General features: G+C 51.0%; 2 protein-coding genes across 2 annotated transcripts in view; one reads left to right on the plus strand and one right to left on the minus strand.

Moving 5' to 3' along the window:
- The window catches only part of NUDC (nuclear distribution C, dynein complex regulator), an 18,879-nt gene extending 9,025 nt beyond the window's left edge, over positions 1-9,854 (plus strand). Inside the window, exons 3-9 of the mRNA XM_032300991.1 lie at positions 5,419-5,622; positions 5,715-5,780; positions 6,336-6,455; positions 6,550-6,744; positions 8,859-8,942; positions 9,037-9,155; positions 9,587-9,854. Coding sequence (XP_032156882.1) covers positions 5,419-5,622; positions 5,715-5,780; positions 6,336-6,455; positions 6,550-6,744; positions 8,859-8,942; positions 9,037-9,155; positions 9,587-9,638 — 840 coding nt within the window. The 3' untranslated portion in view covers positions 9,639-9,854. The remainder of the gene's footprint in view (positions 1-5,418; positions 5,623-5,714; positions 5,781-6,335; positions 6,456-6,549; positions 6,745-8,858; positions 8,943-9,036; positions 9,156-9,586) is intronic.
- Positions 9,855-10,977: 1,123 nt separating this feature from the next.
- KDF1 (keratinocyte differentiation factor 1) lies at positions 10,978-21,906 on the minus strand. The gene is made up of 4 exons (XM_032300992.1): positions 21,788-21,906; positions 14,169-15,239; positions 13,215-13,289; positions 10,978-12,683 (listed from the first exon to the last, which is right to left on the minus strand). Exons 2-4 carry the CDS (start codon positions 15,205-15,207, stop codon positions 12,601-12,603), a joined length of 1,197 nt encoding a protein of 398 aa, XP_032156883.1. The 5' UTR covers positions 15,208-15,239; positions 21,788-21,906; the 3' UTR covers positions 10,978-12,600.
- Positions 21,907-22,500: the final 594 nt, after the last annotated feature.

The following is a 22,500-nucleotide window of genomic DNA, read 5'->3' on the forward strand; positions in this document are numbered from 1 at the left end:
GGTCTCGGCATGGTGCAACCTCTGCCTTCCATGGTCAAGCAATTCTCTGCTCCCAAGTAGCTGGGATTAAAGGCACCTGCCACCACATCCAGCTAATTTTTTTTGTATTTCTAGTAGAGACAGGGTTTCACCATCTTGACCAGCCTGGTCTTAAACTCTTGACCTTGTGATCCAACCACCTGGGTCTCCCAAAGTGTAGGGATTACAGGCGTCAGCCACTGAGCCCGGCCTGCAATTTGTTTTTTGAAGACATACTGTTGTTTGTCCTGGCAAAGTTTCCCACAATCTGGATTTTGCGTATTGCATCCTAAGAATGGTTTTTACTCACAACAGTTCTGACACCAAATGTATGGGTTTTTTCCATCATTTAACCAGTCTCCAGTTCTCTAGACACCAACTGGGTGTCCTACAATTCAATTGAATTCTGACACTAACTGCCCAGAATTACTGCACACTGCATAGGTTAAGGACTCGGTCCCATAAGGCTGCCCCCGCTTGACACGCCAGTCATAAGTTCCAGGTTCCCTCGTGTACTTCTGACCAACCAGCTGTAAACTGGGGCTTCCCATGACCACTTTTTCAGGTTTAATAATTTGCTAGAATGATTCAGAACTCAGGGAAGTGCCTCATTTACTGTTACTGGTTTATTATAAAAGACATAACTAAGAAAAAGCCAAGTAGCTGTGTAGGGCTAGGTATGGGGGTGGGGCGTGGAGCCTCCATGCCCTCTCTGGCTGTGCCACCCTCCCAACACCTTGATGTATTCACCAACCTAGAAATTCCAAACCCCATTGTTTAGGGGTTTTTGTTTTGAGACAGGTTCTCACTCTGTCATGCAGGTTGTAGTGCAGTGGCGCAATCTCTGCTCACTGTAATCTTTGGGTCATAGCAACCTCCGGCTCCCAGGCTCAAGCAATCCTCTCACCTTATCCTCCTGAGTAGCTGGGACTGCAGGCATGTGCGACCATGCCCAGCTAATTTTTTCATATTTTTAGTACAAACGGGGTCTCGCCATGTTGCCCAGGCTAGTCTTAAATTCTTTTTTTTTTTTGAGATGAAGTTTCGCTCTTGTTACCAAGGCTGGAGTGCAATGGCATGATCTCGGCTCACCACAACGTCCGCCTCCTGGGTTCAAGCAATTCTCCTGCCTCAGCCTCCCGAGTAGCTGGGACTACAGGCGCGCGCCACCATGCCCAGCTAATTTTTGTATTTTTAGTAGAGATGGGGTTTCACCTTGTTGACCAGGATGGTCTCGATCTCTTGACCTTGTGATCCACCCATCTCGGCCTCCCAAAGTGCTGGGATTATAGGCGTGAGCCACCGTGCCCGGCCTTTTTTTTTTTTTTTTTTTTGTATTTTTAATAGAGATGGGGATTCACTATGTTAGCCAAGGATGGTCTCAATCTCCTGACCTTGTGATCTGCCTGCCTTGACCTCCCAAAGTGCTGGGATTACAGGTGAGAGCCACTGCGCCCAGCCTGGATTAGGGTTTTAATAACAGCTATTTCATAAATTCTTCTGCCTTCTGAAAAGTGTTTGAGAAGGCTGGCATGGTGGCACATGCCTGTAGTCCCAGCTACTTGAGAGGCTTAGGTGGGAGAATCACTTGAGCCCAGGAGTTTGATGCCAGCTTGGGCAACATGAGACCCCCCCCCCGCCGTCTCATGGAAAGAAAAGAAAAAAGAAAGAGGGGAAAAAAAAAAGTTCTATGGGAGTTTTTGGGAAGGAAAGAGGGCACTTATTTGTTGAGAATCCCAAAAAGTTTTGGGAAGATGTGGCATCTGAATGGCCATGAAAGAGAAAGTAGGATTTGGATTGGGGATTGGCAGAAGAGTGTTTCCAGGTGCAGGAAACAGAAGAAACAAGGCCCAGGGTTGGGGAAGCGTATGATAGGAATAGAATTACAGAGGAAAAGCCTAAATCCACCTGGGAGAGGGCATGGCTGTGACCCGCACACTTGGGTCTGATCTTGAGGGCTGAGGAAGAACTCCCAGGAGATCAAGGTCAGCAAGAAACAGGCCAGGTAGAAGGACCTGTGCAAGGAGAGGCTGAGAGGCATAGGCTCTGCATTGCAGGCCATGGGGAGCTGTGGTCCATTCTCCATCGGGGCTGCTGACGTTTTTGCAAGAGGCCAAGACCCGGGAAGTGACAAGTTTGACCTTAGGCGGTAAGGATAGTGGAATGATATGTCTGGCAGGATTGGTACCAGATGATATTCACAGATGACTCTGCTTTCTCCGTGGGCACTGGATGGTTGGTGATGCCACTCCTTAAATTGGGAACCACAGGAAGAGAAGAAGGTTGCTGAGGGCACTGGCTTATGGATGAGGCAGGGGAGGCCCCCAGTTGGCTCTGAGGATCCCAGCAGGTTGTCCCTGTTGCACTTCGAGTAGTCGAAGAACCTTTTGGATCTGTGCCTTAGATGAGGGTGTGCCTGCTCTTCCCCTCCCATTTCCCTTTCCTCTAGACATCACCACAGCTGCTACCTTTCAGTCCCTATTTTCCTAGGGGTCCTGTGTCAGGGCATCTAGGAAGTGGTCAAAGGGGTAGGGTATGGGTCCATTGTTCCAGCAGGTAAGGATAGGGTAGGTGGAGGAAATAGAATTTCTCAGGTGGCCCTCGGTGAGAATCCCTGCCAAAGTTAGCCCCTGCTGTTTACTCTTTGGAGTATGTCATCCCCCTCAGATGTGTTGTGGATCCCCTTTCCCACTCCACCCCTGGGGTGGTCAGGTTCAGGACCTCACACCTTCAAATTCAACTTAAATAACCCTCAAGGTCTGCCCTACCCAGGCTGGTAGGAACCACTCTACTTCCTCATCTCCCAGCCTAGCTCAGGGAAAGCTTATGCTCACGTAAGCCTGTTGAGTGGTTTGGGGTACTGTCCTGGGCCTCTTCTGGGGCAGAGCAACAGGCTTGGCTTTAGAGCAGGCCCAGTCCTCCCCACCCTGGTTGGCTGTGGTTCCCAAAGATGTGTCCAGTGACTGAAGCTTGAGTCTGTGACAACCTCTGGGTAGGCTTCCACACCCCTGGGGTTATCTGTCTGAGGCTAGGCCTAGGTCAAGCTGATGGGAGGACGGGTCAGAGGCTGCTGTGATTGGCCTTGACTCTGCCTGGTGGTTTAGCTTTGCCCTTGTTTAACCTCCAAGAGCTGGGAAAGAACAGTGCAAATGGGATGTGACATGATTCAGTGGAGCTGGGAGAGGGGAGGGCCCTGCTCCCACCTCCCTTTGGCAACTGGTTGGCAAATGGCTTTAGTTCAAGGTCTCTCTGATGAGGGACTTGGGACCAAGGCCCTGTGGTGGAACAGCCTCTGCTGGCACAATTATCTCATGACCTGTCGTTTCTATTGACAGCAGAATGGCCTCCCCTACCAGTTTAACTCGTGGTTTAGGGGGCCCTTTTGGTGTTCTTTAACCTTGTAGAGTGTGGAGCTACTTTAGTGTGGCATGAGGCTGGGGGTTTGGGAATAGCAGTAGAAATTGGCGTCAAATGGGTGAGAATCCACAGGGCATAGCAGAACCCCAGGTCTGGGGGCCCAGGGGTGACTTCTGTGACCTTGAGCCTTCCCTGCAGTTCTGCCTTAGAGATGCTTGAAAGAGGATTTATTGACCACTGATCACATGGTGAGTGCCCTGCAAGGCCTCTAGGGGTGTGTGCGTGTGTGTACACATGCACACTGTGTATGGGTTGGCATTGAGTTGACTTTCCTAAGGGTATGTTCCTGGGCCAGAGGTGAAACTTCAACACTTGACTGGTTGAGTTGGTCTGCCAGATGACCTGACAGAGGGGACAAGACATTCTAGGCGAAGAACAACACATGTCAAGATTGCTTTTATTTATTTTGAGACAGGGTCTTGCTCTGTTGCCCAGGCTGGTGGCACAATCTCTGCTTACTGCAACCTCTGCCTCCTGGGTTCAAGTGATTCTCTCAACCTCAGCCTCCCAGGTAGCTAGGACTACAAGCGTGTGTCACCACACCTGGCTAATTTTTATATTTTTAGTAGAGACAGGGTTTCACCATGTTGGCCAGGCTGGTCTCGAACTCCTGACCTCCGGTGATCCGCCCGTTTTGACCTCCCAAAGTGCTGGGATTACAGGCGTGAGCCACTGTGCCTGGCCTCGCACTGGACTCTTGATGTGTGCTGTCATACTCAATCCTCATGACGGATAAGGAAACCGAGGCTTAGAGTCAAAGTTGTTCACTTGTCTAAGGCCAGGAACCAAATAATGACAGTTGGCCATAGTATAGGGGGTTAGTTAGCCTTTGGGTGGCAGGGAGGCTGGCTAGCACATCATGGCGTGGAAACATCCTGAGAAGGTGTAGTGGAGAAAAAGGATTTGAAGTTGACAGCTTGCTGGCTGGAGAGAGGGGGACCAGGCTCTACTCTCAAGAAAGCTGCCTGGCTTTCTGCTAACGTGGCTTTCCTGGGTGTGGCATCAAGTCTTGCGTAACTGGACTGTGGTCTTGGATGCACTAAGAGTAAGAGTGATCAGTCAGAGGAGCAGGTCACTGTGGGCCTGAGAACTCAGGAAAGGCTTCTGAGGGACTGAGGCTTGAGTTTTTGCTTGTAATAGTATCACTTTTTTATTTTGTTTTTTGAGACAGAGTCTCCCTCTGTCATCCAGGCTCAAGTGCAGCAGTGTGATCTTGGCTTACTGAAACCTCCACCGCCCTGGTTCAAGCAGTTACCCTGCCTCAGCCTCCCAAGTAGCTGGGATCACAGGAGCATGCTCAGCTAATTTTTTTGTATTGTTAGTAGAGACAGGGTTTCACCATATTGGCTAGACTGGTCTCGGATTCCTGACCTCAGGCAGTCTGCCCGCCTTGGCCTCCCAAAGTGCTGGGATTACAGGCATGAGCCACTGCACCCAGCCAAGCATGTACTTTTAAAAACAGCCAGTTTATTGAGACAGGTGGTTTGCATGTATTCTAATTTCAGCTCTATGAGATAGATGTATTTTCCTCATTTTTTGTTTTTTTTTTTTTTTTGAGACAGAGTTTCACTCTTGTTACCCAGGCTGGAGTGCAATGGTGCGATCTCGGCTCACCGCAACCTCTGCTCCCGGGTTCAGGCAATTCTCCTGCCTCAGCCTCCTGAGTAGCTGGGACTACAGGCACGCGCCACCATGCCCAGCTAATTTTTTGTATTTTTAGTAGAGACGGGGTTTCACCATGTTGACCAGGATGGTCTCGATCTCTTGACCTCGTGATCCACCCGCCTCGGCCTCCCAAAGTGCTGGGATTACAGGCTTGAGCCACCGCGCCCGGCCGTATTTTCCTCATTTTGCAGATGAGGAAACTGAGGTTCTGAGTGTAGTGCTTTGCCCTTGCACCCAGCAGGTAGTGGGGGGCTGGACTCCAGGCTGTGGGACACTGTCCCCTGCTCTGATGCCTCATGGTCTTTCTTCCCTCTCCAGCTTATCACTCAGACTTTCAGCCACCACAATCAGCTGGCACAGAAGGCCCGGCGGGAGAAGAGAGCCCGGCAGGAGGCTGAGCGGCGGGAGAAGGCGGAGCGGGCGGCCAGGCTGGCCAAAGAAGCCAAGTCAGAGACCTCAGGGCCCCAGATCAAGGAGCTAACTGATGAAGAGGCAGAGAGGCTGCAGCTAGAGATTGACCAGGTGAAGGGTGGGCTTCCATCCTCTATTCCTCAGATCCCCAGTGGCACTGAGCAGTGGGGTCCTGTTGCCAACTGCTGTGTTCTTTGCCCCAGAAAAAGGATGCAGAGACTTATGAGGCCCAGCTCAAGAATGGCAGCCTTGACTCCCCAGGGAAGCAGGTGAGATGGACTGGAGATACTTAGGATGAGACAGGAGTTTGGAACTTCCAGGGAATCTCCTGTCTACTGCCTTCTCTGGAATACCCTTCCTTATCCTATCCCCTCCCCTCCTGGCTTTGGGAGTCTTCCCCATACTTTGAGATCACGCTCAGAGACATTGAACCAAAGGATCCAGGTTAAAAAAAAAAAAAAACAAAAAAAACGCATTGACCTTAACCCATTTATGGCAGAAAAACCCAAGAGCCAGAGAGGGCAGTGCCTATTACGGGTCCCATCTGAGGTTGCCTGGGTTCTGTGGGCCCAGCCATATCCTTTGTCACATGGTATAATAATCTGAGCTCCTCTCAAGCAGAGATCAGAACCAAGTTTTACCTGGTTCCCAGTGGACCAAGGCTTGGAGATCTGTCCCTCTGTGGAGTGGGCAGGGACCAGGTCTCTTTTCTTTTGTGGCTGTATGCCCAGTGCTAGCTCTGGGCTTGGCCCAGTGAGGAGGGTTCATTCTGTATCTGTTCATGTCTGTCAAGTAAGTAGCTAAGTGTCCCTGATTGTAAGCAGGAGACTGAGGAAGATAATGAGGAGGAAGACGAGAAGGACAAAGGAAAACTGAAGCCCAACCTAGGCAACGGGGCAGACCTGCCCAATTACCGCTGGACCCAGACCCTGTCGGAACTGGACGTGAGTGGCAGGGACCAGAGGTGAAGCTTAGGGAGCCAGCCTGGGGTGCTGGCAGCACTTGGTGGCCCCTCCTGACTGCCTCTGCCCTATGCAGCTGGCAGTCCCTTTCCGTGTGAACTTCCGGCTGAAAGGGAAGGACGTCGTGGTGGACATCCAGCGGCGGCACCTCCGGGTGGGGCTCAAGGGGCAGCCAGCAATCATCAGTGGGGAGCTCTACAACGAAGTGAAGGTGGAGGAGAGCTCATGGCTCATTGAGGATGGCAAGGTGGTGACTGTGCATCTGGAGAAGGTATGTGAGGCCCAGCTCTTCTGGCATGGGGTGTTGATGGAAGAAGAAGGGAGGATGTGTGCTTATTTTACTCTGGAGCCATGCTGGAGGCATTCTGGAATTATCTTAATCCCATGACAACACTCTTTAAAGTAGGTCTGTCCCTATTTTATTAAAGACAAGTCTTACTCTGTTGCCCAGGCTGGAGTATAGTAACACCTTCTTAGCTCACTGCAGCCTTGAACTCTTGGGCCCAAGCAATTCTCCGCCTCATCCTCCTGAGTAGCTAAGACTACAGGTGCACACCACAATGCTCGGCTAATTTTTGTTGTTGATTTTTTTTTTTTTGTAGAGATTGGGGTGGTGGGTGGTCTCCATATATTTCCCAGACTGGTCCTGAACTCTTGGCCTCAAGTGATCTTCCCATCTCAGCCTCCCAAAGTGCTGAGATTACAGGTTTGAGTTAGAAAAAGAAATCACTGATTTACCCAAAAGCTCATACCTCTGGGAAGGGGTGGAGTCAGGATTGAAACAGACTTAGATTCTAAGGCTGCTTTTTTTTTTTAATTTTGAGACAGAGTCTTGCTCTGTCTCCCGGGCTAGAGTGCAGTGGCATGATCTCAGCTCACTGCAACCATCACCTCCCAGGTTCAAGCAAGTCTCCTGTCTCAGCCTCCTGGGTAGCTAGGATTATAGGTGCCCAGCACTGTGCTTGGCTAATTTTTGTATTTTTAGTAGAGATGGGGTTTCACCATCTTGACCAGGCTGGTCTGGAACTCCTGACCTCGTGATCCACCCGCTTTGGTCTCCCAAAGTGCTGGGATTATAGGCTTGAGCCACCACACCCAACCCAGTTGCTTCTTTTTTACTAGGTTTGTACATGCATTCAATTCATCAAATACTTGAATACCTACTCCGTGCCAGATACCGTTCTTGTTCTAAGTGCTGGAGAGAGAACAGTGAACAAAATGTAGGAAAATCAGGGCCCTCAGGAAGTCTACATTCTCAACCTCACTGCCTTTGCAGAGATGGGACACAGGCACCAGTAAATAAAGGTGGTCTCTGAAAAGGGCCAAGAGTCTAAGAACTTCCCAGGGCACATAAGGCCCTGTCCCAGCCTTCCTGACTGGCATTGGTTGCCCTCACTCACCCCTCCATGCCCCTGCACTTGCTTTTCCTCCCAACTGGAATGTCTTTCCCTGCCTTTTTAAATTTATTTTTTATTTTTTGAGACAGGGTCTTGTTCTCTCACCCAGGCTGGAATGCAGTGGCGCAATCACGGCTCACCACAGCCTTGACCTCCTGGGCTCAAATGACCCTCCCACCTCAGCTTCCTGAGTAACTGCAAGCGCCACCCTACCTGGCTAATTTTTAAATGTTTCTTGTAGTGACAGGGTCTCTTTATGTTGCCCAGGCTGGTCTGAAACTCCTGAGCTTAAGGGATCTTTCTGTCCCAAAGTGCTGGGACTATGGGTAGGATCATTGCACCTGGCACTTCCATGCTTAAATAATTTTTCTGGCTGGGCACGGTGGCTCACACCTGTAATCCCAGCACTTTGGGAGGCCGAGGCAGGCAGATCACAAGGTTAGGATTAGAGACCAGCCTGGTCAACATGGCGAAACTTCATCTCTACTAAAAATACAAAAAATTAGGCAGTGGTGGTGGCCACCTGTAATAATCCCAGCTACTTGGAAGGCTGAGGCAGGAGATTGCTTGAACCCAGGAGGCAGAGGTTGCAGTGAGCCGAGTTTGTTCCCCTGTACTCCAGCTTGACTCCATCTTAAAAAAAAAAAAATTGTTTTTTCTTCTCATTTTAAATCTGGTGTACTGCTTTCTGTCTTAAGGCTCAGCCCAAGTGTCACTTCCGAACTTTTCTTCCTCCACCCTGGATGAATATCTCCCTTTCTGCTTTCTTCTTCCCCTTATCACACTGATTTGTAACTGTTTGCCTCTGTGCCTCCCCCAGCTGCAGGGAGGGCAGAGTATTGCTCATTTGTACCTCTGGACCCAGCACAGGCCTGCATGGGTCTCAGGTGCAGGATGTGGATGGGAGAGAGTTTGGTTGTGAAAGGGTTAAGGGGTGATTACTGGTGCACAGAGCAGGCCACCTCCCACCCCCTGGTTCTCTTCACAGATCAATAAGATGGAATGGTGGAGCCGCTTGGTGACCAGTGACCCTGAGATCAACACCAAGAAGATTAACCCTGAGAATTCCAAGGTGAGCCCTGGCTGGTTGGGGGAGCTTCAGCAGGAAGGTGAGGGCCTTAGGTGTTTCCAGAGCTTTACCCATCCCTGTCACTGCCTGCCCCCAGTTGTCAGACCTGGACAGTGAGACCCGCAGCATGGTGGAAAAGATGATGTATGACCAGAGACAGAAGTCCATGGGGCTGCCAACCTCAGACGAACAGAAGAAACAGGAGATTCTGAAGAAGTGAGCAATTCAGAGATGGGGCTGGGGGAGGGTGGGTGCCTGGGGGCTTAGACAGCACTGAATGCATCATTGAGCCACCTCAGGAGCTGCGCTGACCCTTTCCAGCCATGTTTATGGCTTTATGGCTTTGGCTTGCCTACTCTAGTCACTTGCTGAGGTCATCTTGAGGGCAAGGCCAGCTCATGATAGGAGGGAAGGGGTAACAGCCGGTCATTGCCACCTACAGGAAAACGATGCCAGTGTTGGTGCCTCAGCTTCCAGCCTCAGGGCTCAGATGGGCCTCAGATACCCTGGCCTTGCTCCTGCCTGGCCTGGCTCAGTGTTGCTGAGGTCTAAAGAGATTAGATTTGACACGGGGGTGCTGGGAGAAGGGACAGCTTTAGAAGAGAAGGATGAGCTGTTTCATCATCTTCCTGCTTCCCTTTCTCCAGGTTCATGGATCAGCATCCGGAAATGGATTTTTCCAAGGCTAAATTTAACTAGCCCCTGTTTTTTCCTCCCTGAACTCTTGGGGCTGTGCCACAATCTCCCAACTTTCTTTCCCACTCTTCTCTGGGACTTGTGGGCCTCAGGGCTTGGGGCAGGCATGGGACTGGCCCAGGCACACAGGTCCCAGGGTATCAGGAGAAAGGCTGGGGCTTGGGATCCTGTCCTCTCCAGTTGGCCTACTGTTACACATTAAAGCAATTTGCCCAGCTCCTTTTGTGTCCTCTCTTGTCTCTGGCCTTTCTCTGGGGCACAGGCCCTTTATGGCTGCTGCTGGGAACTGGGAGTTTGGCTTCTAGCCTAGATTCCGCCATGTGACCTAGAGCAAGTCCTTGCCCCTCTGTGGGCCTCAGTTTCTTAAAGGGAAGATTAAAACAAGGCTTTTAGTCTGTGTATGATTCTGAGCAAAGGTTGAGTTTTTCTGGCCACAGAGACTAGAACACATGTCACATTCTCAAAGGAGCACATGACCCAGCAGAGTTTTAAGACCACTGGACTTATTGATCCAATTCTCACTTCCCACTGCAGTGGGCCTGCCCTCTAGCCCTCAAGTGTTCTTCAAACTAGAGACTATTGTGTCCCAGGCAGAAGAGCAGCAAGGGCCGAGGTGACACTGCCTGGCTCAGGGGAGGAGTACCAGGGGGATGGCCCAGGCCTCAGATCTGTATGTGTGGTACAGGAACCTTGCTAGGAGAACAGAGTAAAGTCCAGTGAGGCCCCACTGTTTGTGTCTCTAACCTGGACCTCTGCAGATTCTAGGCCTTTTCAGAGCCAGCTCCCAGGACAGTGCCAGAGCTGTAGAGGCACTCCCCTCTGCTCAGATCCAGCTCACAGAGCTGACCCCTGCCCCACTTTGGCTAGAGGGTGGAGGTCAGAGTGCTTGGGCCACAGAAGTTATAGCAAGAATGTCTAGGTTGACCTGCTGTGAGTGCTTAGTTCTCTGGCCCCTAATTTCTGGAACACAGATGTCTTTTATAGAATTACAGAATAGCTGGGCATGATAGCTCATGCCTGTAATCCTAGCACTTTGGGAGGCCAAGGTAGGTGGATCACTTGATGTCAGGAGTTCAAAACCAGCCTGGCCAACGTGGGGAAAGTCCGTCTCTGCCAAAAATGCAAAAAATTAAGTGTGGTGGTGCACGTCTGTAATCACATCTACTTGGGAGGCTGAGGCAGGCAAATCACTTGAACCCGGGAGGCAGAGATTGCAGTGAGCCGAGATCATGCCACTGTACTCCAGCCTGGGCAATAAGAGTGAGACTCTGTCTCAGAAAGAAAAAGAATTTCACAATAGCTTGTTAAAGATTTCAAAGAGGCTATGCAGTACATAGCTTTGTTTTCCAAACTTAATAAACCTTTTTTTTTTTTTTTTTTTTCTGGGAATGGAAATAGTGGTTTAGAAGGCAAGGTTTGGAAAATGGTGATCTAGGGCTGAGGCTAGAGTGGAGGGTCTATGGTGTCACTCTGCCACTCTGGACTCTTGTTCTGTCCTGTGGTCATTTCAATCTAATGTTGGCCTTGACCTGGATGAGACAGCAGAGTGTGACTATGAACACAGGGTCCTTGGAGTTAGAATTGGACCCTGTGTTCACAGCCCTGAGACCATCCTCTGTTTTTCTTAGGAAACTGGACAAACAAGTACAGTTTGTCTAGTAGTCACTTTCTAAAGGGTGCCTGTAGAAACAATATGAAGGGCTGTGGGGACAGCAGGTCAAATGGGGCCAGGAGTGGGCGGATCCTTAACAACTTTCGGCTTGTTGGTTAATTAAGAATGGGCGGGTGGGCCTGCCCTGGCCTCTCTGCTAAGAGAGGAATAGTAGATAAGCCTGTGTGTGAGGAGCAGCCAACTAGGATCCTTCTGAACTTATCTGGGCTCTGATACCTAAACAAGGGATTCTGCATTTGCCCCAGGGAGACCCAGAGCCACGGTTACTAACTGCATGTCCCCTAAGTTCCGTGACCTCGCTGTGAGCCCCAGGTTTCCTCTCTGGAAGAATGTCCATTCTCCAAGATTATTGGAAAGGCCAAAAACGGTACTGGTGAAACCCACAGTTCTATTAGTACCACAGAGCGGGGGAGGGGAGCAGCAGGTCCACCAAGGCTAGATAGTGCCAACAGATGATCAGGGCTTTGGGGAAACAGGGCTGGGCAGAAGCAGGCCAGCCTGCAGGCAGTGGACTGGGAGAACAGAGGCAAGCCTCCCTAGAAGAACCTCTCAAACAATGTCAGAAACCATTTATCCAGCATTTCTCAGGTACAGACTGTGCTTGGTTCTATCTCCTGGAACTCACAGTGAACCTGAAATGGGGGCAGCATCACTCCCATTTTATTCTTCTGACTTCAACTGCAGGGCACTAAGCCAGGCTGGTCATCTATATCCTGTCTCCTGTTCTAGGCGGCAGTTAAGTGAGGCAGACTGGAGAGAAAAGACAGCCAAGATAAGCAGACAGATGCCAATTGCCTTTGTACTTACAAACTATGATCATGTTAACATACAGAACATCAACCATGAACCAGAACCAATTGCTTAACATAACAGAGTGGGCCCTGCCCACCCCCCAATACAGTACATTTAAGATAAACTTAGCTGTTAAATTCCCCCAGGGAAGGAGAAGTTTGCATGATTGGTTAGGGTGGCAATATTATGAGGATGGAGTCAGGATTCACTCCCAGAAGGTAAGTCCTTACTTTCCATGATCAGGCCACCTGAAGACCATGAGCAGGAAGGAAGAGGCCCAGGCAGGGATCAGACCAGCTGGGGATGCAAGGGGACGCAGACTCCATGGCCCAGTGAAATGCACATGGTCCAGGAACCCAGTCAGCCAAGGCAGGAGGAGCCAGAGTGGGCACTGCTTCAGGTCTAAGGCCCAGCCTCTCCCACAGGGGTTCCTGGTGCCCCTCTTCATTCTGTAGGCTGTGCTTCTCCCAAAAAGGGTGTGACAGCTGGGCCTGGTGAGGGTTAGCAGTACACCTGTAGCAGGGGCGCCCCCGACGAGTCTGTGTCAGTGCCCTGGAAGGATGAGTCATGGCTGGCTGGGTACCCTGGTGGGAAGGAGAGGAGAGGAGGAAACAGGCTCAGGGGAAGGAGCTCATCCAGATCGCACAGCCAGGGAGAAGCTTGCTGAGAAGGAGCAGAGTAGGACTTGAGCCTGGGTCAGTCTGATCCTGGCTGGGTGACCCACTCGGTTTATTGACCTCTCTGAGCCCTAACCTCCCTTTCTGTAAAAGGATGATGAGCCCACTCCCAGGAGATTGTTATCAAGGGCAAGAAGACCGCAGCAGAACCACACGGGGTGCCTTTCCAGCACCATGCTGGATGGTCCCCCACCCACTACTTTCCTAGTCACCTGGGCTTGAAGGTTAGGGTTCAATCACTTTCAGCTCGCCTGTTCTGGGCACCTGCCCCCGCTTTAGGCCAGCTTGCCAGATGGGGATGGGTCTGTAGCTGCTAAGGCCCTCGTCCCTTTTTGATGCCATCCTCACCACCCCAAGAGAAAGCTGGGAGAGGAGCATGTGAGGGGACCCTAGGGTAGTCCCCTACCCTCCACACCCCTCATTAGGTCAGGACCACACCTGGAACTCCATAAGGCCTCAGCTTCCGGGCGATGGCATCTGCAGTCGTCTCCTGGGAGATCTGCACTGTCAGCTCTAGGGAGGGAACACGAGGCAGGCAGTGGTCATTATCATATTCTTTCAACCCTATTCCCCACTTTGTTCCCAGCCTGATGAGGGAGGAGCCACTCACTCCTGGGCAGGGCTAGAAAAATAATGCTTAAAAAAGACACAGGCCAGGCATGGTGGCTCATGCCTGTAATCCCAGCACTTTGGGAGCCGAGGTGGGTGGATCACCTGAGGTGAGGAGTTCGAGACCAGGCTGGCCATCATGATGAAACCCTGTCTTTACTAAAAATACAAAAATTAGCCAGGCATGGTGGTGGGCACCTATAATTTACCCAGCTATTCGGGAGGCTAAGGCAGTAGAATCCCTTGAACCCGAGAAGTAGAGGTTGCAGTGAGCCAAGATCACGCCATTGCACTCCAGCCTGGGTAACAAGAGCGAGACTTGTCTCCAAAAGAAAGACAACAGATAATGTGTGCATGTGCAGAGTGGTGGATCAGTGGGAGTTTTGGTTAGGCCAAAACAGGTCAGAGGCCCAAATTCATGTGGGTCCCTGGGTCCTGTTAACCAGGCCAGGCCTAGAAGCTACTCTGGCAGGTGACAACAGGGGAGAGGAGTGTTTTAGGTAAACTTGTTGAACGCAGAGGGCACCTTGTCCTTTCTGGGGACAGCAGCGATGGGCAGAGAGCTCTCCTAGGGTCTGCCTGCTCCTCTCAGCCTTGCTGAGACCTCACTGTGAAGGGCCAGAGTGGGAGCTGCGGAGTGGGGGATGCAAGAGTTGACAGAAAGGAGTAAGGGCAGGGACTGGCTGAGGGGTGGACCCACAGTGGCCAAAGACCCCATTCCAACCCTCCCCTGGCCAGAGCCTCCCCTACTCTACCCCTCAGTCCCATGGGGCCCCCACCTACCATCCTGGCTGAGACCTGAGCCCACCATGGTCTCATGGCCACTGTCAGGGGCAGCAGCAGTGGGGGCAGCAGCCCGAGTTGAACGCCCCTCCAAGGTCTGTGGGCGAGCACGGCTCTTTCGGGTACTGATGCGAATGATGCCGCGTACCAGGCGGCCCTCAGCATCCTGCTCATCCAGGTGGTAGTCCTGCGTGATGCTGCTGATAAGGTCTGAGATCTTACTGGTCTTCTCCAGGAACACAGTGTCTGACGTACACTTGGCCAGCTCATCGATCTGGTGTACGCTGAACAGCTCTGTCAGCTTCTTGAAGATGAGCACATCGATCTCTCGGCTCGACATGGAGCCACTGCCCATCTCAGGCAGGTCCAGGTCCGACTCATGGAAGGAGTAGTACTCCTCGGAGCCACGAGGACTGCTGGCGAGGGTGCTAGGCAGACTGTGTCGCATGGGTGGGGGATCGGCCAGTGGCTCCTTGCAGCAGGAGTCCACATCAGGGGCTGGGGAGGTGGCCCTGGGATAGGGGTACACAGGGATGCCTTTAAGCTTAACGTCGGGGTAGCTGAAGCTGCTGCCCACAGTTGACTTGAGCCGCTTGTCATCCCGCCGGCTGGGGGGTACACGGTCAGGGCTGGGGGGCACTCCATTGTGCTCCTTGGCCCAGTTGGCTTCAGCAGTCCCCTCAGGGGAGTCCCGAGAAGACAGGCAGGGGCTGCAGCCCCGCACACAGGCTCCACAGCGCTGGAGACAATCCCGGCAGCGGCGGAAACAGAAGGCAGCCCGGCACCACTCCCATACCCAGGGTCTCCAGAGCAGGCAGCAGGCAGGGGACTCAGTGGCTGGCTCAGCAGAGCCAGAGATGAAGGTAATGCTCTCTGGCCCATGGTGACCAGGGTCCTTGGGGTCTGGTCTACGGGTACGGCGGCTTGGTGGGGGCTGAGGTGGTTTATCGTATGTCTCCAGACATAGCTCTGTTGGCCGCTCCCAGGGTCCCAAGCGTGGAGGCCCAGATGCTGGGCGGGGGTGTCCAGGGTGGGGCATGGCTCACTGCATGGTTTGCAGCAGCCAGGCACCTGCGGGGGAGAGGCCAGGGAGTCAGGATCAGAGGTCAGGGACAAATTCCTGGGCTGACTTGAGCAGCTTCACACTTCTAGTTTCTGAGAGGCCTGGGATGTGGATGGACCCAAGTATGCCCATAAACTTGCATCTCTTGTGCCCCTCCCTCCACAAAGAGGAAGTCTCTGTGGTCTAACCCAGATTTCAAAATTCCCTGTGACTTACACCTATTGGGATGGCTATGAAAGGTAGAACATCTTATCTGAAATGCTTGGGTCCAGAAATGTTTTGGATTCTGGGTTTTGGATTGTGTACATTATACTTACCTGTTGAGCATTCCTCATCCAAAAATCTGAAATGCTCCAATGAGCATTTCCTTTAAGTATCATGCTGGTGCTCAACTTTCAGATTTTGGAGTGTTTTGGATTTTTGGATTAGGGATACTCAACCCCTCAATCTGTATTTAAAAATAATCTCCCTTCCCCCAGAAAATAACAAATGTTGGCAATAATGTGGAGAAATTGGAACCCTTGTGCATTTCTGGTGGGAATGTAAAATGGTGCAGCTGCTGTGGAAAACAGTATGGTGGTCCCTCCAAAAACATCGAATTACCACATGACCCAGCAATTCCACTTCTGAGTACATACCCCACCTAATTGAGAGCAGGGACTCAGATGTTTATACCAATGTTCACAGCAGGATTATTTACAATAGCCAAAAAGTGGAAACAATCCCAGTGTCTACCAATAGATGAATGACTAAACAAAATGTGGTATATACATACAATGGAATATTATTCAGCCTTAAAAAGGAAGGAAATTCTTTTTTTTTTATTTTTATTTTTTTCTAGGAATCAGCAATGTATGTCAAGAAACAGGGAAGGAAATTCTTATACATGCTGCAACATGGATGAACCTTGAAGAACATGCTAAGGGAAATAAGCCAGAGGCTGGGCATGGTGGCTCACGCCTGTAATCCCAGACCTTTGGGATGCCAAGGTGGGTGGATCATGAGGTCAGGATTTCCAGACCAACCTGGCTAACACAGTGAAACCAATTAGCCGGGCATGGTGGTGTGTGCCTGTAGTCCCAGCTATTTGGCTGGGGAGGGAGTGCAGCTGAGACAGGAGAATTGCTTGAACCCAGGAGGCAGAGGTTGCAGTGAGCTGAGATTGCACCACTGCACTCCAGCCTGAGTGACAAAGTAAGACTCCACCTCAAAAAAATAAAAATAAAAAAATAAGCCAGACACAAAAGGACAAACAGGCCATGCTCAGTGGCTCATTCCTGTTATCCCAGCAATTTGGGAGGCCGAGGTGGGTGGATTGCTTGAGCCCAGGAGTTTGAGACCAGCCTAGAAAAAATGGTGAAAACCATCCCTATTAAAAATACAAAAATGAGCCAGGCATGGTGTTGCACACCTGTAGTCCTAGTGTCCTGAGGGGCTGAGGTAGAAGGACCACGTGAGCCTCGGAGGTGGAGGTTGCAGAGAGCTGAGATTATGCCACTGTACTCCAGCCTGGGCAACAAAGCCAGACCCTGTCTCAAAAAAAGGACAAATATTGTAAGATTCCATTTATATGACATCTCTAGAATAGTCAAATTCATAGAGACACAAAGTAGAATGGTAGTTGCCTGGTGCTGGGGCAGAGGGGAATGGGGAGTTAGTGTTGAATGGGTAGGAATTTTCAGCTGGTGAAGATGAAAAAGTTCTGGAGATGGACGGTGGCAACAGTTGTACAACAATGTGAATGTATTTAATGCCACAGGAATGATGCTTAAATATGGGAATTAAGCTTAAATGTTTTTTTGTTTTGTTTTGTTTTTTTGTTTTGAGACAGAGTCTCACTCTGTCGTCAAGGCTGGAGTGCAGTGGCACCATCTCGGCTCACTGCAACCTCTGCCTCCTGGGTTCAAGCAATTCTCCTGCCTCAGCCTCTCAAGTAGCTGGGATTATACGCACACGCCACCACGCCCAGCTTATTTTTGCATTTTTAGTAGAGAGAGGATTTTGCCATGTTGATCAGGCTGGTCTCAAACTCCTGACCTCAGGTGATCCACCCACCTCAGCCCCCTAAAGTGCTGGGATTATAGGTGTGAGCCATGGCGCCCGGCCCTTAAATGTGATTTTTTTTTGAGACAGTCTTGCTCTGTCACCCAGGCAATGATGTGATCTCAGCTCACTGCAAATTCCACCTTCCAAGTTCAGGCACTTCTCCTGCCTCAACCTCCTGAGTAGCTGAGATTACAGGCGTGCGCTACCACGCCTGGCTAATTTTTGTATTTTTAGTAGATACGGGGTTCACCATGTTGGTCAGGCTGGTCTCAAACTCCTGACCTCGTGATCTGCCTGCCTCAGCCTCCCAAAGTGCTGGGATTAGAGGCATGAATCACCACACCAGTGGCATTAGGGTCTTAAACTGGGGGTGTGTGAGGAACATGAGACTGGGCATCAGGATATCTGTGTTCTAGTTACAGTTCTGGCCCTAGTCTAATCCCAGATTTGGCACTTGGGAAACTCAGTGCCACATCCCTAAAGAGGGCCATTATTATCTCTCACCCAAATAGAGTCACAGCTGCCATTCTGGCCACTTCCATTCCCTCCTACTTGCTGTAGCAAGTAAAAACTTAAAAATGTTTAGAGGAACCTGGTAGACACCACTTTAATTAAATGATCAAAGATAATATCACCATAATGGGATGAACTGTCATCATGTTCCTCCTGATACTATGTACTAAGAAGGATACAACTCATGAAGTATTCTTGCCAAAAATGCATAACCTGAATGTAGTCATGAGGAAATAATAGACAAACCCAAGTTCAGAAACATGACAATTAAATGCAATGTGATCCTAGATAGGATCCTGGATTAGGAGGAGAAATTGGAACTTGGATAATGTAGATAACTGGTGATATTTGAAAATAGGCTATATGTTATTTGATAGTATTGTATTACTGTTAAATTTTCTGAACTCAATTACTGTGGTTATATAGTCTAAGGAAACATACACTGAAGCACTTGAGGATAAAGGGACAGGATATCTGCAAGCTAATCTCAAATGTTTCAAACACACAAAAAACAGAAGGTATGTGTGTGTAGAGAAAGGGAGAGAGGGAATATTACCCATTGGTAAATGGGATGTGAAGGATACAATTCTTTCTTTTTTTCCTTTTTTTTTTTTTTAAAGAGATAGGGTCTCCCTCTGTCATCCAGCTTGGAGTGCAGTGGTGTAACCATAGCTCAATGAAGCCTTGAACAATTGGGCTCAAGTGATCCTCCTACCTCAACCACTTGAGTAGCTAGGACTATAGGTGCATACTACCCTGCCCCACTAGTTTTTTGTTTTGTTTTGTTTTTTGGTAGAGATGGGATCTTGCTATGTTTCTCAGGCTGGTCTTGAACTCCTGGCCTCAAGTGATCCTCCTGTCTTCACCTGCCAAAGTGCTAGGATTACAGGCATGAGCCTCTGTGCCCGGCCTAGGATACAGTTTTGTTTTTTTTTTTTTTTTTGAGATGGAGTTTTGCTCTCTTTGTCCAGGCCTGAGTGCAATAGCACAATCTCGGCTCATCATAACCTCCACCTCCTGGGTTCAAGCAATTCTCCTGCCTCAGACTCCCAAGTAGCTGGGATTATAGGCATGTGCCACCATACCCGACAAATTTTGTATTTTTAGTAGAAACAGGGTTTCTCTATGTTGGTCAGGGTGGTCTTGAACTCCTAACCTCAGGTGATCCGCCCACCTCGGCCTCCCAAAGTGGTGGGATTACAGGTGTGAGCCACCACTCCCGGCCTTAGGATATAGTTCTTTAGCCATTCCTAGAACTCTTCAACACAGTCTCCTGGCGCTACTCAGCGCTCCTTCTCCAGGGACCCTCTGGAACCACTAGTCAGATGTGAGGCTCTCTTTCCACAGCCTTCTGCTGGGCTGTCAGCTGGGTCAGGCTTGTACCCATTGTCTGAGGATAAGTCTATGTCCCAAGGACCATGACCCTAAAGTGCAGGGACTGTGTGTAATTATTTTCTGCCTCAGTATCTGGAACAGGGTTTGGTACACTAGGTGCCTCAGGGGGCTAACACATTCCAGGTTGCCTCAGGGTAGAACCAGGACCATTGGGTAGAAAGAAAAAAAAGACTTAGGCTCTAGGTTGACCAGAGTATGGATGGGGGATAGGAGGTGAGGGGGGAGTGAAATCCCATCTGCAAAGGTATCCCAGCTAACATTATAACAGGTAACTTTAAATTCCCTTGCAATCTGAGGCAAGTGGTGAAAAAAATCTTTGCTTTAGTTCAAGAAATGCGGGGTTGGGTATGGATTCATACATTCACGAAATTAACAGATATTTATTGAGGGCCCACTGTGTGCCACATGCTGGATTTTTTTTTTTTTTGAGACAGAGTCTCACCCTGTCACCAATGCTACAGTGCATGGGATGATCTTGGCTCACTGAAACTTCTGCCTCCTGGGTGGAGGCAATTCTCATGCCTCAGCCTCCCAAGTAGCCAAGTAGCTGGAATTACAGGTGCATGCCACCATGCCCAGCTAATTTTTTTGTATATTTAATAGAGATGGGGTTTCACCATATTGGCCAGACTGGTCTCAAACGTCTAACCTCAAGTGATCTGCCTGCCTCAGCCTCCCAAAGTGCTGAGATTACAGACATAAGCTACCGCACCCAGCCAGCTGTTCTAAATTCTATGGATAAAGTGATAAAACACACAAAATCCCTCAACCTCAGGAGTTTACACTCTAGTGAAAGAGTTGATTATTGATGGCTTACACTGTTCTAAGTACATCAGAGGTAAAAACCTATTAATGTTCACAACCCTCTTTGTAATATTATTGCCTGTATTGTCATACTAAAGCACAGACAGGTTAAATAAGTTGTCCAAAGGCATACATCTGTCTGTACACAATCAGCCTGGCCCCAGACTCTTATCCACTACCCCATCCCTTCTATTACTTGGGAGGAAAGAGGCAGTCAAAGGTGCCAGCTGCCAGCTCCATGGACCAGTGTGTGCCCAAAGAGCCCATGTTGGGAGCCCTGTCTTCCAGGCTCAGGCCTTCAGGAGAGTGGGGGAATCTACCGTTAACCCTGCTGAGCTTGGAGGTACCTGGGACTCCTGAGGATGGGCTGGCTATTGTCCTCTCTCCAACCTCCAAAGCTTTATGGCTCGCTACTATTGATTAAATTAATCCAACGAGTATTTATTGAGCACCTACGAGGTGCCTAGCACTGTGCTAAATGCGGAGAAAACAGCAGTGAATGGGCCAGAAGACTTTCACCTTATTTAACTCTCACAATTGCTCTGCAAATAAATAGTAAATCTTCATTTCACAGATCAGGAATCTGAAGCTCAGAAAGGTGAAGTGAGTGGCCCAGAGACGCCTAGTAAGAGAGGGCTGCATTAGGATTTGCACTGTGGCGGCCCAGGCTCTGGAGCCTGCATAATTTGTGTGTGCCACACATCTCCAGCAGTGGTGGGATGAAAAGAGAGTCAAGACCTGGGATAAGGACAATGCCGGGTCTCAGTTCCCCACTTCTCTCCAACCATTGAACCCTCCTGAAGTCAAACTCAGGCCGATTCTTCCAGGCTGTATCTCCCCAACCCTGCTGTTGCCACCACTCCCCTCACCCACCCCACGCAATCCTAGGAAGCCTGGTCACTTGGCTCCCAGTCCCTATTGTGGCTTGAGGCAAGATTCTTAACTTCAGTTTCCTCATCTTTAAATGAGATTAGTATCTTCTTGCCCGGCAATCCCATGAGATTTAAATGAAATATTGCCTGCAGGGGGCTTCCCTCAGTTGCCTGGCACCTGGGAGGGGCTAGGTCACTGGGCGCTCTAAGGCACCGCAGCAATCTTCTCGGGGATCAGACAGTCCCGGCCCGACCTCCCTGAATTTCTCGTTGATGCTGCCCTCTTCCCCCTTAGTCTTGCGAACACACATACACTCAGGGGGCTATGCGTCCCCTTCTCCCAGCGTCCCCACGACAGGCCCGGCCGCGCCAGCCTCTGCCCCCAGACCCGTGTCAAGCCTCAGACACCCGGCTGGGAGGAGCACCCCAGTCCCACTCGAGAAACAGCCGTCGGCTCAGTGTACCCTCGGCACTCATATCCGCGGGCACCTAGTCCTCGGGACAAGGAAGAACCAAGCCCTGGCACTGCCCCCCGGGCTGTCACAGCCCCTGCACCAGCAGTGCCCTTGGGGCGAGCACTACTCTTTCCAGCTGCAAGGGCCCTGCCCTGCGGGCGGACCCAGCCTCCCTCGCGTCCCAACGCTGTTCCTCCGGGTGAGCACAGGGCTTGCCCGGTCCCGACCCTGCCCTGGGTGAGCGCGGCCCCACACCCAGCCAGTGCAGTCCTGAGGGCGAGCGCAGCCCCTCACCCCATTCTGCGCGCCCGCTCAGGCCGCTCTCCGGCCCGGCCCGCGCACCCCGGAAGTAGGAGGGTGGCCCCCGACGAACCGGGCCCGGGACCCTCCCCCGTCCGGGCGCAGTCTCGAGGGGCTCCCCACACCAGCGCCGCCCTGGTTTGCGCCCCCTCGGGCCCGCGCGGGGCTTACCTGTCCCGCCAGGTGAGCCGCCTCCGGTTCAGCCCCTCCCCCGCCCCCTCGCCGCTCACCTGGGGCACAGGTAAGCGTCTCGCGGGAGTGCTGCACGGGCCGCTGCTAGGGACACACTTCCTGCCTCCGCGAAGCGCCGCCGCGCACCTGGGCCGAGGCCCCGCCCCTGGGCTTCGTGGAGCTGCGCGGCGCTTCTCGGGTGCTCGGCCGGTTTGGCCTAGTCGGGGTAGGTGAGGTGTGGCTAGGAGGGGTCGAGAGGCGCTGCTCAGTCTCCTCTTCGGTTCAACAGGCTGGTGGTTCTCTTAGTCTGTGAGTACCTGTGGAGGGCCTGCCCCGCCATAAAGCTCCAACTTAAAGGGAAGCTCTCCACTGGGCAGCTTTCCCTGACCCTAAGTCTGTTTTTCTGTTGTATGGAACAGTCCCTGGAATCAGCACACTGTCGTTTTCTAGTCTTCTGTCTCCTTCAGCCTCCTGCCTTACAGGGTTTGGTCTTGTTCCTCTGTGTTCCTGGTGCTCAGCACAGGTCCTGGCACATACTAGGTGCTCAACAAATATTTCCCACTGAATGAAGGGCTGGGCCCCAATTTCTCCCTTTGTCCTGAGGCAGAACTGGGAGCCTGGGCCGCTGGTCAGTTTGCCTTTTCTTTTGTTCAGAGAAATCTGTAGATAAAGACAAGAACCTCAGCTTTGAGGTCCCGAGTAGGGTAGAGGAG

The sequence above is a fragment of the Sapajus apella genome, unplaced genomic scaffold (genome assembly GCF_009761245.1).
Source record: "Sapajus apella isolate SASKATOON/1434 unplaced genomic scaffold, GSC_monkey_1.0 scaffold43, whole genome shotgun sequence".
In the NCBI taxonomy this organism is placed as follows: Eukaryota; Metazoa; Chordata; class Mammalia; order Primates; family Cebidae; genus Sapajus; species Sapajus apella.